Source organism: Orycteropus afer, unplaced genomic scaffold (genome assembly GCF_000298275.1).
Source record: "Orycteropus afer afer isolate SDZICR_OR568_19922 unplaced genomic scaffold, OryAfe1.0 scaffold00052, whole genome shotgun sequence".
Lineage (NCBI taxonomy): Eukaryota > Metazoa > Chordata > Mammalia > Tubulidentata > Orycteropodidae > Orycteropus > Orycteropus afer.
Window position 1 is genome coordinate 14,020,277 of NW_006921639.1, and position 16,053 is coordinate 14,036,329.

General features: G+C 41.7%; 1 protein-coding gene across 1 annotated transcript in view; it reads left to right on the forward strand.

Moving 5' to 3' along the window:
* Window positions 1–16,053, forward strand: part of KCNMA1 (potassium calcium-activated channel subfamily M alpha 1) — a 1,147,148-nt gene that overhangs the window by 1,023,449 nt on the left and 107,646 nt on the right. The window contains exons 21-22 of the mRNA XM_007938677.2: window positions 4,628–4,852; window positions 8,485–8,677. Of these exons, the coding sequence (XP_007936868.1) occupies window positions 4,628–4,852; window positions 8,485–8,677 (418 nt within the window). The remainder of the gene's footprint in view (window positions 1–4,627; window positions 4,853–8,484; window positions 8,678–16,053) is intronic.

Sequence of the window (16,053 nt, forward strand, 5' to 3'; positions counted from 1 at the left end):
TCTTAGCACCTATCTTAGCATATTTAGCAAAATACATTTGCTAATGATGACGATGACAGTGACAAAGTATGGGTCCTCCTGGAGAGGCCAGCAGTTCAGAGCCCCATTTCTTGGTTGGCTCATGAACACCTCAGTAGAGGCAGTGGGCTTCTTCCAGTCTGTCTGTGGAATGACAGCATAACAATCCAATTCTACTCTGTAATCTTGCCCTATTAAAGTCTTTAGGTTTTAATGCCTACATTGGCGTTCTTGCTAATCCATGAAAAATGGATTAATGATCAGGAAGATCAGATAGAAAGGCTCTTTCTTCCTTATGCCTCTAATCCTTAGACTGCTGTGGCCTGTTCCTCCTGTTAATCAAAATAATCCTATCACTTCTGATACCGTGGCTATCCTTCCTAAAGAAGGTCCTCCAAATGGCTTTTTACTCTCATTCTCTAGATATTTCCCTGTATTTTATCCAAATATGTGTGTGTTCTCCCAATTCAGTTATAAGGACCACTACAGTCATGTGCTGAATGCTTTCTAAGAGGTGTGAAAGTTGTAGGCAAAGCACAGAAAGTCCAGGTTCTCCTGAAACAGCCATTATCCAACTTAGATGCCACTTTATGCATCTATATCCTGACACTGATCCAACACACTTTTGCTCTGGTGATGTTAACTCAGCCTGATGTCACCCACCTGTAGCAGGTTGTAGGCTGCGGGGAATATCTGGGACCTGGAGTTTTAATGGCTTATCTAGATATTCTTGAGGAATGTGTGTTCACTGCTACCCAATCACCATCCCTTACCACTGTGGAGCTTAGAGAAATGAGTTACTGCTTCTCACATCTGAAAAAAAAAAAAAAAAAAACCATCATTCAGTAAACATTTATATGAGCCTACTATGTGCTAGGCACTATTCTAGTTGCTAGGGATAAAACAACCACTCATGGAGCTTGTATTCTAGTGGGGGCAGAGAGCAGACTGCCAGGTAGACAAATGAATAGATAATAACATTTCAGATATTGATAAATGCTATGAAGGAAGTAAAGCAGGGTAATGGGGCTACAAAGAGCTAGAGGTGTCTTGTGATCCAAGAAGCCCTCTCTAATGTAACATTTGGGCAGAGGAGAGAATGATAGGAAGGACCAAGCCACATGAAGATGCTTTGGAGTTGGGTGTACCCACCGGGTACAGGATATTAATAGCTTGGGGGGTTAGAAAATGGTTGGATGGCCCCAATCTTGAGGAAATGACAGTTTAATTAGACAGAAGATACAAAATGTAACCATGAAACAATGTTTTAAAAATTAAGTGATACAAGGTACCAAGTGCCATTCAAATACAGAGGATAAGAACAAAGATGTGTTTGGCCAGGGAAATCCTATCAGATATCAACAGTTTGTGCTTGGAAAGTGTTATCAGTTTGTACTTGGAAAGTATTTAAGGCTATTACAGACTAGCTTAGGTTGGACCTTGAAAGATGCATAGTACACACAAGATACATGAGTAAGTAGTTTCTCTAAAAACCGTGTTGCTGTCTAGTTGACTCCAACTCACAGTAACACCATGTGTATCAGAGTATATAACTGGTCCCCGTAGGATTTTCAGTGACTGATTTTCTTGGAACTAGGTCACCAGACCTTTCTTCCAAGGTACCTCTGGGTGGACTCAAACCTTCAATCTGTCAATTAGCAGTTGAACACATTAACTGTTTGTACCCCCCGGGGACACTATAGATTCTCCAGTGAGTCGTCAGCTTGGCAGAATCAGACTTTCCAGGGCTGAGGCCCAAGAATTGGCATCTTTGCGAAGTTCTCCAGATGATGTTGCTGTGGCTGGTTTTGGGAATGATGTTTTGATGATCAGCATCTGTGCCTCAATCACCCTGCTATCTGGTCCTTTCCCTGCTTCCCCATTCTAGGTTTCCAGCCCTTATTATGGACTCAGTTTATATTCTTCTGGCTTGTTGATGGAAGCTAGCTTCCCGAATGACTTGCCCAGTTAAAAATAATTAGGAGACCCATCATAGCATGTTGCAGACTAGATGACCCTCTGCTGGTGGTACCCAGGCACGCACACTTCCAAGCAGCCAAGATAACTAACTTTGGTTCTTCTCCATGAAGCTGTGATATGTGATATGAGCTCCCCAGTGGATCCTCACTTGGTCACCATTTATAGGGCATTTCTTTCAGCCTGTTTCTCAGGTTGCTCCGCACTGTTGCAGAGGGAAACCAATAATGGTGACAGCTCTGCTTTAGTCTAATGATCAGGAGTGAAAGCTAGCTTCCTCTTCTCCTTAGGGGTTACTGTAATAACCCTGACATTGTCATGAATTGCAATATTGGCATTTAAACAATCAATACAGCAGTCAATTCCAGGGATTAAATCAAGCAGAGTTTGATATGTGCACTGGACATTAATATGCCTCCCCAAAAGCATTGTAAGCCCCATAGGGCCATCCAGGCATGCAGTGAGTGGACAGAGGAAGGAAGGGAAGAGAGAAGGCATCAGACCAGAGGAGAGGCAGAGAAAGGCCCAGCCTGGTCCTCTTGTATTGTTGTGCTCCTCACTAACACAGTGAACAATAGGACCAGCAGCTAACCATTTCATTTCCTTGGAAGCTGGAGTCTGTCTCTACCTGGTATAATTTTATTCTCTTATCTGTTTCTTGTAGATACAGGCCTAGGGTAGGGGGATGGTATGAGTTTGTTGTCCTTGATGATTTACCACTGTTGTTATTTTTGATAGCTGTTGTTGAGTTGGCCCCCGACTCACAGCAACCCTGTGTACAATGGAATGAAATGCTGCCTGGTCCTGTGCCATCCTAATGACTGTAGTAATCCATAGGGCTTTCATTGGCTAATTTTCAGAAGTAGATCACCAGGCCTCTCTTCCTAGTCTGTCTTAGTCTGGAAGCTCTGCTGAAAGTTGTTCAGTATCATAGCAACACACAAACCTCCACTAACAGACAAATGGTGGCTGCACATGAGGTGCATTGGTCAGCCATTTTAATGATTATGTGAGGGGCTGCCTTTGAGTAACGTACCAAACTATGCCCCTCTAAGCAAGCCCTTTGAAATCCCAAGGCAGCCTTGGTTTAGTGCAGGGATTAACAAACTTACTCTGTAAAGAGTCAGATAATAAATATTTTAGACTTTGCTGTCCATACTGTCTCTGTTGCAACTACTCAACTCTACCATTGCACTGTGAAAGCAGCCATAGACAATACCTAAACAAATAAGCTGGGCTACATTCCAATACACCTTTATTGGAACTGGAATTTCATATAATTTTTACATGTTATGAAATAGTCTTCTTTTGATTTTTTTCAACCATTTTAAAATGTAAAAACTATTCATAGCTCATTGGCCATACAAAAACAAGTGGTGCAACAGATTTGGCCCATGGGCCATAGCTGCCAACTTCTGGCTTAGGACATTATTCTCTACCCACTGGGGGATGGATGGATGGATGGATGGATGGGTGGGCGGGCATGTTCCTTCTAGGTCAGAAAGCAGAGAAGAGTACTGGAACATCTCAGTGATGAGTCTAGTACTGAACACACAATTTCTCAAGCTGAGACTAATATGGGGATCTGACTATTTTGCTATCACCTCAGCAAGAGAGGTCAAAAATTTTCATCCACAATTTCATAGAAACTAAGATGACGTCGTGGCAGTTGGCAAACTCACTCCCTATAGTCAGTGAGTAGAAGGCAATGCAGGTCTCCATGCAGGCAGAGCAAGGACTCTCATATTTGCAGGTGCTTTTCAAAACCTCTAAGATAGGAAGTATTTTTCTATTCCTATTGCTAATCCCTCCTGTTGTTGTTAGGTGTTGTTGAGCTGATTTTTGACTCATAGTGGGGTCCCAAGTGACAGAATAGAACTTGTTCATAGGGTCTTCTAGGCTGTAATCTTCACAGGAGCAGATCACCAGGTCTTTTCTCCCATGTAGCGGCTGGATGGATTCAAACTCCCAACCTTTCAGTTAGAAGCCAAGCACTCAATCATTGTGCTACCAGGGAGAGATATGTGCGAATATATGTTTAATATATTTATTTCATAAATATAATATATATACAAACCAAACCAAACTCACTGCCATGGAGTCAGATCCAACTCATAGCGACCCCTCCTTGGGTTTCCAAGGTGGTCTCATGAAGTAGATTGCCCTACCTTCCTTCCGAGGAGTGGCTGGTGGGTTTGAACTGCCAGCCTTCTGGTTAGTAGTCCAATGCCTTAGGCACTATGCCCCCAGAGCTCCATACATATATATATATATATCTCCATATATATATATAATAAGTATTTTAGACTTTACTGTCCATACTGTCTCTGTTGCAACTACTCAACTCTACCATTGCACCGTGAAAGCAGCCAAAGACAATACCTAAACAAATAAGCTGGGCTACATTCCAATACACACACACACACACATATATATATACATACACACACATACATATACATACTCAAAAATATAGACATAAATGTTATGTTTATAATTTTGATAAAATAAAAATAGCACGTAGTGAATAATCAGCAAATGTTTTGATGCTTTGCAGAAATTATTTCTTTCTTGCTTGTAACCACTCTATGAAGTCTTCTTGCCAATATGCATGCACTTGTCCTTGTTGCAGACCCGAAGTGAAGCTGCCATGACTGTCCTGAGTGGCCATGTTGTGGTCTGCATCTTTGGTGATGTCAGCTCAGCTCTGATTGGGCTCCGGAACCTGGTGATGCCGCTCCGTGCCAGCAATTTTCATTACCATGAGCTCAAGCACATCGTGTTCGTAGGCTCCATTGAGTACCTCAAGAGAGAATGGGAGACGCTTCACAACTTCCCCAAAGTTTCCATATTGCCTGTAAGTCCAAGCATCATATTAGTGATGTTTTCTTCTTCTTCTTTTTTTTCATTCACAAAAGAAAATCTCAGATGAATATAATAATTATAGCTTTGATCATGCCTCTGCTTCTTCATGTGCTTTTGGGCCTGAGGACTGAGCCCTTTCCTTCTGCTCCATGTAGGAAAATCCAAACCCTAGGAGACCTTATTAGAAGGAATTTGCAGCCCAGTTCAATCACGTATCTGGGATGAAGTTTAGCTGATTATCAGATGTATTAACCATATCAGTCAGTATCTAACCACTCCTTCCCTTGCTTACAAAACCCTAATACCTTGTGGTATTGTGATAAGTAATTACAGAATTTACTTATGAAATTCTTTCTAGCATTTTACTTATGGCATTATTAATGCTTGGGGGAGTCTTGATCTATATCACCTTCTATTTGTAACTAAATATAAATAATACAGCTTTGTATTTACATCTACTGCATATATGGCAAACTCTTTGACCCCCTATTCATTTCAAAGCCCAGCACTGTTTTCATGGCTTTGTGTGAGCATGTATACATACGCACACACATGCATGTGGTGCTCTTGGTAACAAAATATTTTGATCTAAATCTGAAAGAAGCAGTTTGTGGCTCCATAATTTGGTGTGAGGATATGGGATTCATGAGCTAGGAATCATGTAACTACCTACCTTTGATCATCAGTGTATTTTTCTGAACTTTCAAAAATGATAGAATATTATGCATGGAAGCATTTATTTTTCCATGTCACAAATCCATCCACATATCTAAATATCATCTTATCCTCTCCAAATATATATGGATATATGTATGTATGTATGTATTGTGAAATTCACATCCCTAAAACTGAGCCACATGGGTTTGATGTACATTTAAGAGGTTTTCCTCCCACCTTAGGGAACCAGAATCCATTCTTTATTTCATTCAGCTTCTAGAAACCAAGAAATGTGAATAAAATGAGTTAAGTAGTATAATTCACTGAACAGCACCTAAGAGTCTTTATATGAGTAATACCCATTCCTTGCCACTATTTGCCCTTACTATTTGCCTGGTATCATAGATCCTTAGTAGATACTTAAAGAAATGAAAAAAATTTCAGACAAATATCTTTTGGTTGTAGGGCCCCAAACTCTCTGATTTAGTGAACACATGTAGTTAAACATAATCACCAACAAACAAACAAACAATCTTTCATACAGAAGAGCATGAACAGATATGTACCCTGCTGATTTCAGAAAGGTAGATTTAATACATATTTTCATGATTATCTTTCTACATGTGCTCTTCCCATGGATGCCTGGGAACACATATTGAACTGGGTTCTAAAAGTATCTTTGCAAAGAGCATGTGCAATTATTTGCTGGATACGTGAGTCTGTGTGTATGAGTGTGTTATGTTTGTGAGTATAGGTGGTCGGTCTGTATGTGTGTTGGGTGTGTGTTGTGATGGGGTGTGATGTGTATGTGCTTGTGTTGGGTGTGTGCATGGTGTTCGGGTGTGTGTACGTATTTCCTTCTGCATGCTTTTGTCCACATCTACTTCTTCGCCTGTGTATATGTATGAATGAGCTCTCATATTTCCAGGTGCTTTTCAAACACTCCAAATGTAGCAAACTCAAGTACATCATATTTGTACAAAATGGGCTTTCACCTATGTCTTCACATATTTCATTGTTTAAACAGCACCCCACATGTAGGGCCAGTCCAGAGAAACATCAGGTGTTTCTATGTATGCCATTTGTATTTCTTGTGTTTTGAAATCATGCATATACAACTGCACAGGGATTGTCTTATATCACAATTACTGCTGGGTTTTTTACAAGGTGAAAATTAAAAGAATATGGATGTAGGCAATTGAGGCTTATGCACTAGCAGAATGATTCAGGAAGTTGTTCAGATTGATTTTCAAAAGATCACAGGACAAGAATCCATTCTTCCTCTTCCCTTGAAAGACAGTGGTCCAGGGGCTAGAACTAGAAGCTTTCCAGCACCCATGACACTAAATGCCCCTTCCTCCATAATTCCACTTTCCACCAATATTTTGGTCCTGAGGATAGCATTAAGATTGCTACTGAGTCATAAAAGAGAGTTGGTGGCCTTGAGCTCTGCAGCCAAGTTCCATCTTCCCAAAGCTAATTCTCCAGGAAGGGAAATGAGAGGAAGGCATCCAGAAATATATGGCAGTTGGTAAACCAAGTCCATATGGTCAGGCAGTAGAAGATAACTTGGGTCCTTAGGCAGAGCAAGAGTTAAGTTCAGGCTGCAGGGCCAAGGAGGTTGGTGACTGGACGTGAACCCCAGAATGATGCCACCACATGGCACCTGGCAAGCTCTGATGTTAGATGGCCTGAGAAGTTATTCTGTGGCCCCTCCAGAGGACACAGATCACATGGAGGTCATGCCCTTCTTCTCCAACACTGACCCTTCTGTTTTACCTATGGTGACATTCCCTGGCTCTCTGTCATTACATCCTTGGCCTAGGTTTTTTCCACTGATGTTTTTGTTATGACATTTTAAAAAAATATGTTTACTGGCTTATTTATTTTTAATTACACAAGTAATATACAAATATTTTCTTGTTATAAAATATTCAAACAAGACAAAAGTAAATAAAGTCAAAAACAAAATTCCCCCTTTACCTCCCAATTCTACTTCCCTCCCCAGAGGTAATTACCATTATTAGTTGAATGTGTATTTTTCCCAAGCTTTCTCTATGAATTTACATACATTTATAAATGTATTTGTAAATACATAGTTTTGTTTTGTTTTGTTTTTCATAAATGAAATCATGCTATATGAATTGTTCCAGAACTTCTTTTTTCCACTTTTTATTTTCAAGTTGATGCCTTTTTGGAGAGCTTTCTCTGTGTCTTTACCCACTGCATGCCTTCTATACCATCACATAGATGCTTGATAGTGTATTTAACCATTCCTCTGTTGTTGGATTATTAGGCAATTTCTTTTTTTTTTTTCTTCAATTTCTTATTAAAAATATGTAACGAAACGACATGACCTGAAGTATAACTCCTTTCCAACTCCCTTTTGCAAGATACTTATTAATTCCAACTCCTTGAACCGCCCCCCCGTCCTCTAAATTGTCCAACGCTTTCTGCCCTACCTCATCACACCATGCTCACTGGCTATTTCCCCTTGGCTGCATTGAAAATTCTAGTCGGAACTATTGTCTTTTGCCTGAGACAGAAGTGACCTGCCATTAAATAAACAGGCATTTGAAACCCACCCCCTCGTTACAGTCTGAAAGCCAGAGGTTGCCACAGGACAGTTACTTAAATCAAGACAATTTCCAGGCAGGAAGAAGATGTAGAACCCTGGCATTATTCCTTTCCCTCGTTTGTTAGTAATAGCTTGATTGAGTATTGAGAGCGGGCCTGAAATGCTGCCATCAGCACCAACTACCCTTTAGATTAGCACACAGCTCCTATTCCCTTGAATGCTGTTAGGCCAGCTTAATGTCAAGGCATAAAAAAGATACTTGTTAAATAATTTCCCAAAGCTCCGGCTCAGTCTTTAATTTGTTTTTATTTTTTTCCTTTTTCCTCCTCTTCTCTCGATCTCACTTTTGCTGCTGCTTCTTCTTTTTTTCTCTTCTCTCTATGCCAAAGGGTACACCATTAAGTCGCGCTGATTTAAGGGCCGTCAACATCAACCTCTGTGACATGTGCGTTATCCTGTCAGCCAATCAGAATAATATTGATGATACTTCGCTGCAGGACAAGGAATGCATCTTGGCGTCACTCAACATCAAATCTATGCAGTTTGATGACAGCATCGGGGTCTTGCAGGCTAATTCCCAAGGTAAGGACAGCCTGTAATACTTCTCTGCTGTGCCTGCGGGGGACAGGGGCTGGCAAGAGGGATATCCTTCACTTGGTAATTCAAAGAGGCTCACATCAGCCTGCCTGGCAGTGAAACCTGCCGGGCGCTGGGATGGTTTTCAAAGGAGCCTCTGCTCCCTCTTCTCACCATTCCCGGGAAGCAGGCTTGAGACCTGAATGCCCACCCACTGGAACACACTGCCTTCCCAGAAAATAAACAAGCCTTTAAATTGCCACCCTTTCTGCCTTCCCAAACAGTGACTTTATGACCATGGTCACTGGCTAAATGTTACAGCATTAAAAAGATGCTGGCTGAACAATTCCAGTGTTTCTTCCCAATATATATTTTGGCCATTGACCTAGGATGGAGGTATTAAGGTTTGTCATTATTATAGCTGTGTCTGAGATGGTGTTGACCAACGGATGGTGATAACTGAAGGATGGAGACTCTACAAGCTCAGAAAGTCATTTAGCAAGAGGTGACATCTGTTGACTCATGCATTCTCCTAAGGAGGCACAAGAGTGATAAATGGTGCACACATGTCTTCTCTGTTCTGTCCTCAATCTTTCCTGTCATTTGCTCTGGGATCCTGGACAGGTGGTGGTTACCAGCAAAGATGCTGTCTAGGAGTCTAGAATGGGAGCACAGCAAAAACTTCATAACAAACAGCTACAGGAATCAGGGATTTGACACAATAGGATGCAATGCATTTTCCTCTGAGTAACATCTCTGTACAGGCTTGCGATCAACTCTAAGAACATTGCCGTATGTGGTCTACTGGGTGGATGGCATTGGGGAAAATGAGTTCTTGGATCCCATCATTCCAGGATCCAAGGTTGAGGGAGCATAACTAGCTGCCATCAACTTCGACCCATGGTGACCATACGTACAACAGAATGAAATGCTGTCTGGTTCTGCATCATGTTCACGATCACCAGCATAGCATTGCAGCTGTTGTGCCCGTCATCTCATCGATGGTCTCCCTCATCCTTGCTGGCTTTCTGCACCAAGCATGGTGGTGGTCTCCAGTAATTGATACTTCCTCATGATATGTGCAAAGCAAGCAAGTTGGACAGTGCTCTGTTGTGATCCATCAGGTTTTTGTTGACTTATTTTTGGAAGTAGATTGCCAGGACTTGCCGCCTAGTCTGTTTTAGTCTAGAAGTTCCTGTGAAAACCGGTCCACAATGGGTGACACTACTTGTATTTGAAATATTGATGGCATAGTTTCCAGTCTACTCCATGGGAACTCTAGCTAATGGGATATAAAAACCAAAACAACAACAAACAAAAAAAACTAGTTGTTTAGTCAGTTCTGACTCAAGAGGGTTCCATGTGTGTCAGAGTGGAATTGTGCTCTGTGGGTTTCTAATGGCTGACTTTTTGGAAGTAGATCAACAGGCCTTTCTTCTGAGGTACCAGTGGATCTACTTGAGTGTTTCACGGAGCAGCCAAGTGCATTAACGATTTACATCACCCAAGGACCCCAATGGAATATGAAGCATTGCTCTATTGACAGCTGACGAAGGGTCTCACCCACTGGGCTTCTCTGGAAGCCCCGCATTATCATGTAGCCTAGACCTGTGCATTATCTGTTGCCTACTCAGCCTCTTCACCTCCCCCTTCTAAGGTCTTCTTGGCATTGCAGCAGAGCCAGGAACTGTTGTTCCTACAGTCCTCTTCCCTGTGTGGCTCTGGGTTAGAGTCTGCCAGTACAAGAGGCATTGGGTGAGATTTTTAAGTGCAAGTGCAGTAGAAGCCTTGGTTCCATTGAGGCAGCTGCAGCTAGACCCTGAGCAGACATGACATCTGAAGCAGCTGTCAGGAGAGCTTTCTGAGAAGCACTTGCTTCACTGCTGAGGTCTGAGAGAGTGGGTGGTGGTTTTCTAGAGGGTGTGAGATTCCCAGCAGCTTCTGAGCAAGCTCAGGAGAACTCTCCATTCAGGGTTACAGGTGAGATAGTCTGTTGTGGCTTCTTGGACTTTTGCTCCTCCAGCTCTTCCAGTGTTACAAGAATTCCTGCCAATTGTCCTAAACTTTATTCAAGGCTTTCAGATTCTATGTAATGGCCAGATTGCTAAAAATTCTTCCCCTTCCCTCCCTAGATACTCATCCAATACTCCAAAGCCTTCTCTACCATTTGTAGGACAGGAATAAGTAAGAAAAGTAAGTTTGGGTGGGAGGTATACAGGAAAGGGAAAGGGAGCTTCCTCCAAAGAAAAAAAGGAGGGTGCGCTTTCTTTTGTATATACACATGTACATGCGTGCACACACACACACTGTTGCAAAGCAGAGATGTGTTTCTTTCCATTACCCAGTAGCAATTTTCTAGACTCCAGGTCAACAGTGGAGTTGAACTCATTCCTCCAAACAGCCAGCATACACTCTGCTTCTCCTTGCCATGAAAGGATGTTGAACCCTTAGGACAACATATCTTCTTGGTTTCCTACCCCATCATCTCCTCTCTTGTTCTTGGTTTCAAACACTCTTTGATGAAGTTCTGGTCTTCCATAGACAGTGGCCTAGCAGTGGTCATCAACATGCAGAAGTTGCTTCCTCCTCAGTGGGCAAGTATTATGTGCTCCTCACTGGCTACTCAACCTAACCCAACTCCTTGGATGCCTCTTAGCCTGTGGGGCCAGGTGAAAGGGCTAAATATTCTGTCACCCTCCCTCTCTGAGACTCTTGACCAACTGAAATTCTCTTTGGCCTCAAAAACTTTTGTTACCCTTCATCCAGGTATTTAGCATGAACTAAGCTTGAGGCCAGGAGCTCTAGTGGCATAGTGGGTAAGACATTTGGCTGCTAACTAGAAGTTCAGCAGTTCAAACATACCAGCTGCTCCATGAGAAGGAGATGAGGCAATCTGTTAAGATTTACAGCCTTGGAAACCCAATGGAGGTCACTATGAGTTGGCTTCAACTTGATGGCAGTGAGTTTTATTTTTGGTTTAAGCTTGAAGGAGGATTGGAATTACAGGAGCACAAAATGGATTTCATGATACTCTTTCCATTTTGAGATCATCCGTGGTGCAAATCATTTGTGCTCAACTGCTAAGCTAAAGCTTGGTGGTTCAAACCCACCCAACAACTCCATGGAAGAAAAGCTGGTGATTTACTTTTGTAAAGTTGGAGCAGTTCTACTCTGTAACATGTGGGGTCACCATGAGTTGGAATTGACTTGGTGGCAATGGATTTGGTTTTCGTTTTTGGAAACAGATCTAGCTACCCCAGAGTGATAACTACTAAATATCTTAACACTGCCTCACCAGCTTTCTATAGTCCTTCATGAAACCTCAACCTCAGCACTCTCTGGAGAGCTTTATTATTTGGACAAACGTATGTACTCTCAGTTCAGAATATCCATGCATCCTTATGGAGTTTTTCTAAGAGAATACAGTTCAATGTGAAAAAATGTGCCTTGTCATTGAGAAGGTAGAGTCTTCATGAGACTTGTGTTTAGGCACTAGCCACTTTGATGTTATTAGGTCTCTTAGACTAACAAAGGCTCTTTTTCCTCCTGTCCTCCTTTTTCACATTGCCTTTTGGTGTCACTTTTTCAGCCCACATGGTGTCAGAACTGACCCAGCCTAGGGATTCTGGACCAGACACTTTCTGAAAAGATCTGAGATGTGATGGCTGGTTGTCAAAAACAATTACAGTGAAAGGTGGCATACCCCAAGCTGGATGGTATATCCAATGTGACAGTTGGGTCTATGAGATGCAGTTTTAATATACAGCAGGCAAGACTGCAGTGACAATTATATAAAGCAGGTGAAGCTGTTTCTTGCTGGTCAGCAAACATCAGCTCAGAACCACTTTACAGCTCTTTACCAGCAACTAAGTGCCTTTATTTACAGAGCGCCTGTCACTTCCCTTTGGCTGGAGAGCTGGTGTATTATTTAGCACGCATTTATCTGGGGAAAACATTTCAATTTAAATCAGCTGGTACAACAGTGGCTCTTGCCAGACTATTTCCCTGTGGTTCTACGAGGCAAGGACTGAGTCTGGTCATAGAAGGGAGGGGGAGCAGAGGAAGGAAGAGACTGCTTTCATGGAGCCACCTGGGTCAGTTCTTGGAAAGCAGAGAATGAGATTGAATGTCCCATTTTGCTTTTATGTCAAGTAGATGAAATGGGCATCTTAGGGTTTCTTCCTGCTTAACCTGCCAATAAGAGTAATGCTTAAGGAAAGGAAAGGAATAAATGAGTGTATAGGAAGGTTGGGCAATCCTACTTCCGTACTGATACTGCCTCGGAAACCCAAGGAGGGGTCGCTAAGAGTCGGGTCCAACTCGACGGCAAATAACAACAACAACAACAACAATACTATGTGTCAGGTACCATGAAAAGCTCAGCTTGCAAAGATGACTCAATATTCTTTTCCTTTTTTTTTTTTTAATTGTGATTTGGGTCAAAGTTTACAGAGCAAATTCATTTTCCGTTGAACACTTTATACACATTTTGTTTCATGATGTTTATTGCAATCCCCACAATGTAATAGTTCTCTTCCCACTTCCTCCCTGTGGTTACCTTTTCCCTGTATCTGTCTTTCCTATGTGTTCCTGCCCTCTGAGCTATCTCCTTGTGCAATACTGCCCTTCTGATCTCCCATGGTTGATTGTTCTAAGGAGTATACCTACCTGGTAGAATTGTTCACCTTGTAGGCCTGCCTGTTGTTTGGCTAGCCAATAACTATTCTTGAGGGTATCAGGTTAGTGGCCAGGGCACCCTTATAAACAGTTTACAGTATGATGAGACAAGAAACAGTCTAGAAACATGGAGCAAAGCCTTTGGGAGTACAGAGGGCTCCTCATTTTATATATTTTGAGTTGAGAAGTTTTTGCAGAAGAGATGATATTTGTGGATGACTTGAATACATGAGCCATTGGGCACTTGAAATGTGGTTAGTGGGACTGAGGAACTGAAGTTTTCATTTTATTTAATTTTTTATCAATTTAAATAGTCACATGTGGCTAGCGGCTACCATATTGATATGTGTTTCATGCTTTGATAATGGTTTGGATTTTAAGGATTCATCAAGATTTATAAGTGGATGACTAAATCCATCTTTTGAGACATGGGTTATGTTCAAAAATATATGGAATGGACTAGAAGGGATGTGATAAAGGCTGACAGTACAGCTTTAATAGTGTTGGTAGGGAGGGCAAGACATAAAACGATATGGCTTCGAAACATAGAAAAGATAGCCACTTCAATAGGCCAGTTGGGTGGCAAGGAAGTGTGGGTGAATTTTGAAGTTGGCTGCAAGGTGACTGTAAAAGAGGTTAAGTAAACAGAAGACCCAGGAATAAAATAGGTTTTGGAGAGAAGATAAGGAATTCTGTCTTGGTCTTTTTGAGTTGTGAGATATCTAGCAAGAGAGAAGAACATACAACTACAGGGATAAAGTTAGATTTGAAGATACACACTTGGGAATCATTGGGCATGGGCAGTACATAAGCCTTGAAAGTGGACATTTCCAAGGGATACAAGGAAAAACAACAAAGGGAAAAGAGCTAAACATGAATACTTGGGAAACACCAACAATGAATGGACAAGTAGAGGATGAAAATCCACTAAAATGGGCTAAGGACAAATGTTTAGGGGAATAGGAGTGAGTGGTATGAAAAGTAAGGGGAAAAAAATAACTTACTGTTGTTCAGTCAATTCCAACTCAAGGTGACCTTTTATATTAAGAGAGCTGAATAATTCCAGATTAACAGTCTAGAGTGCATCTTAATTATTGGTAGATATGTTTGTTTTCCTGAGTAGACTGATCTCCTTGAGGACCAAGACCCCTTGTCTTACTCATCTCATCCTCTGGCAAATGATCTGACAGAATTAGCATGCAGTAAGAATTTGTTGGATTGAGCTGATTGGAATGGAAGGGGTGTTTAACATTATCAGATACTGCAGAAAAGTAGACTGGGTAGAGGCCTCTAAGAGGCAGCAGTGCACTTGACCATCAGGAAGTTGTTGATGACCTTAGCAAGAGCAGGTGAGTAGCCTGCATTGAGGGGTCTGAGGCATTAATGGGAGATGAGGAATGGAGACCATATACTATTTCAAGTGCATATACAGAGAGAAATGGTATATTTCAGAGGAGGGTGTCAAAGAAATTACATTTTTGGTTTTAGAATGAGGAGAAATATGATGTATTTGTTTGTGTATATAGGCCAAAAAAGCTGCATAGAGAGGGAAATTTTGACTCTACAAAAGCTGGTTGTTAGATGATGGAGGAACAGAGAGAGGCAGGAGAAGATGATGTGGTCTTAAAAAGAAGAAATGAACAACTGTTTCTCTGAGACAGGAAGGCTGGATGGGGAAGATGCAGATTAGTTTAGAATTGTGAGGTTGATGTGGAGGGAGCTCAGCCCAATGGCTTCTCCTTCCTTCATGAAGCTGTCAGTTCAATTTTTCACTGAGTAGTTAAGTGGCTGGGGTAGTTGGGACAGGGAACTGATCCTAATGAAGGTTCAGAGCAGACATCATGGGAAATAAGCAAAGGAGATTACTTGGGTTATAGAAAAGGATGACAGAATATTGATGAGGACTTACTGAGTGAGGTTGCAGTCAAAAGCACTTCATGAAGCCAGTCAGCAAGGCTGGACAGTTTTCCCTGCAGTGCTTGGCATGAAGAGCAGAGAAAGTAGAAGTTAGTTTTAACTTGGATCAGGATTAGTAGGAGGCAAAGGATTCAGTGGTGCTGGTGAGAGAATGTGAAATGAGTAGTCATTGGTCTAAGTTGGTAAGTAGAGAAGTCAAACCAGGAGGTGGAGTTTATAGACTGAGGAGAAAAAAGCAAAGCAAGGAACTCCTGTGAGATCAAAGAGCAGGTGTGTGGAATAAGGCTATGAGAAGCCCAAAAGTTGGGAAGTTTGATCAAAGAAAGGAATATTTAATGGCCTCAGAAAAAGAAATATTCTCTGAAAAGCCAGAGCAGTGTGCTGATATTACACTGAAAACTGTTCAACATGAGAAGCCCAAGCCCCAAGCAAAGCCCACCTGAATACCACCACCACCACCACCATCACCACTACCACCACCAAAACCAAGCATCAACAATAAATGTGATAATAATAGTCAGTGCTTGATAAACATTTGCCACTCTTCCATGGTAGGGATTTGGCCAACCAAGACAATATGCATTTCTTACATCCTGGTTTTCAGCCTGAACTGTACATTATAATTACCTAAGAATTTTTTAAAATATTGATGCCTGGGTGTCCCACAGAAGCTCTGGTGACATAGTGGTTAAAGCATTCAGCTGCTGGCTAAAATGTTGTTGGTTTGAAACCACTAACCACTCCATGGGAGAAAGATGAGGCAGTCTGGTTCCGTAAATATTTATAGC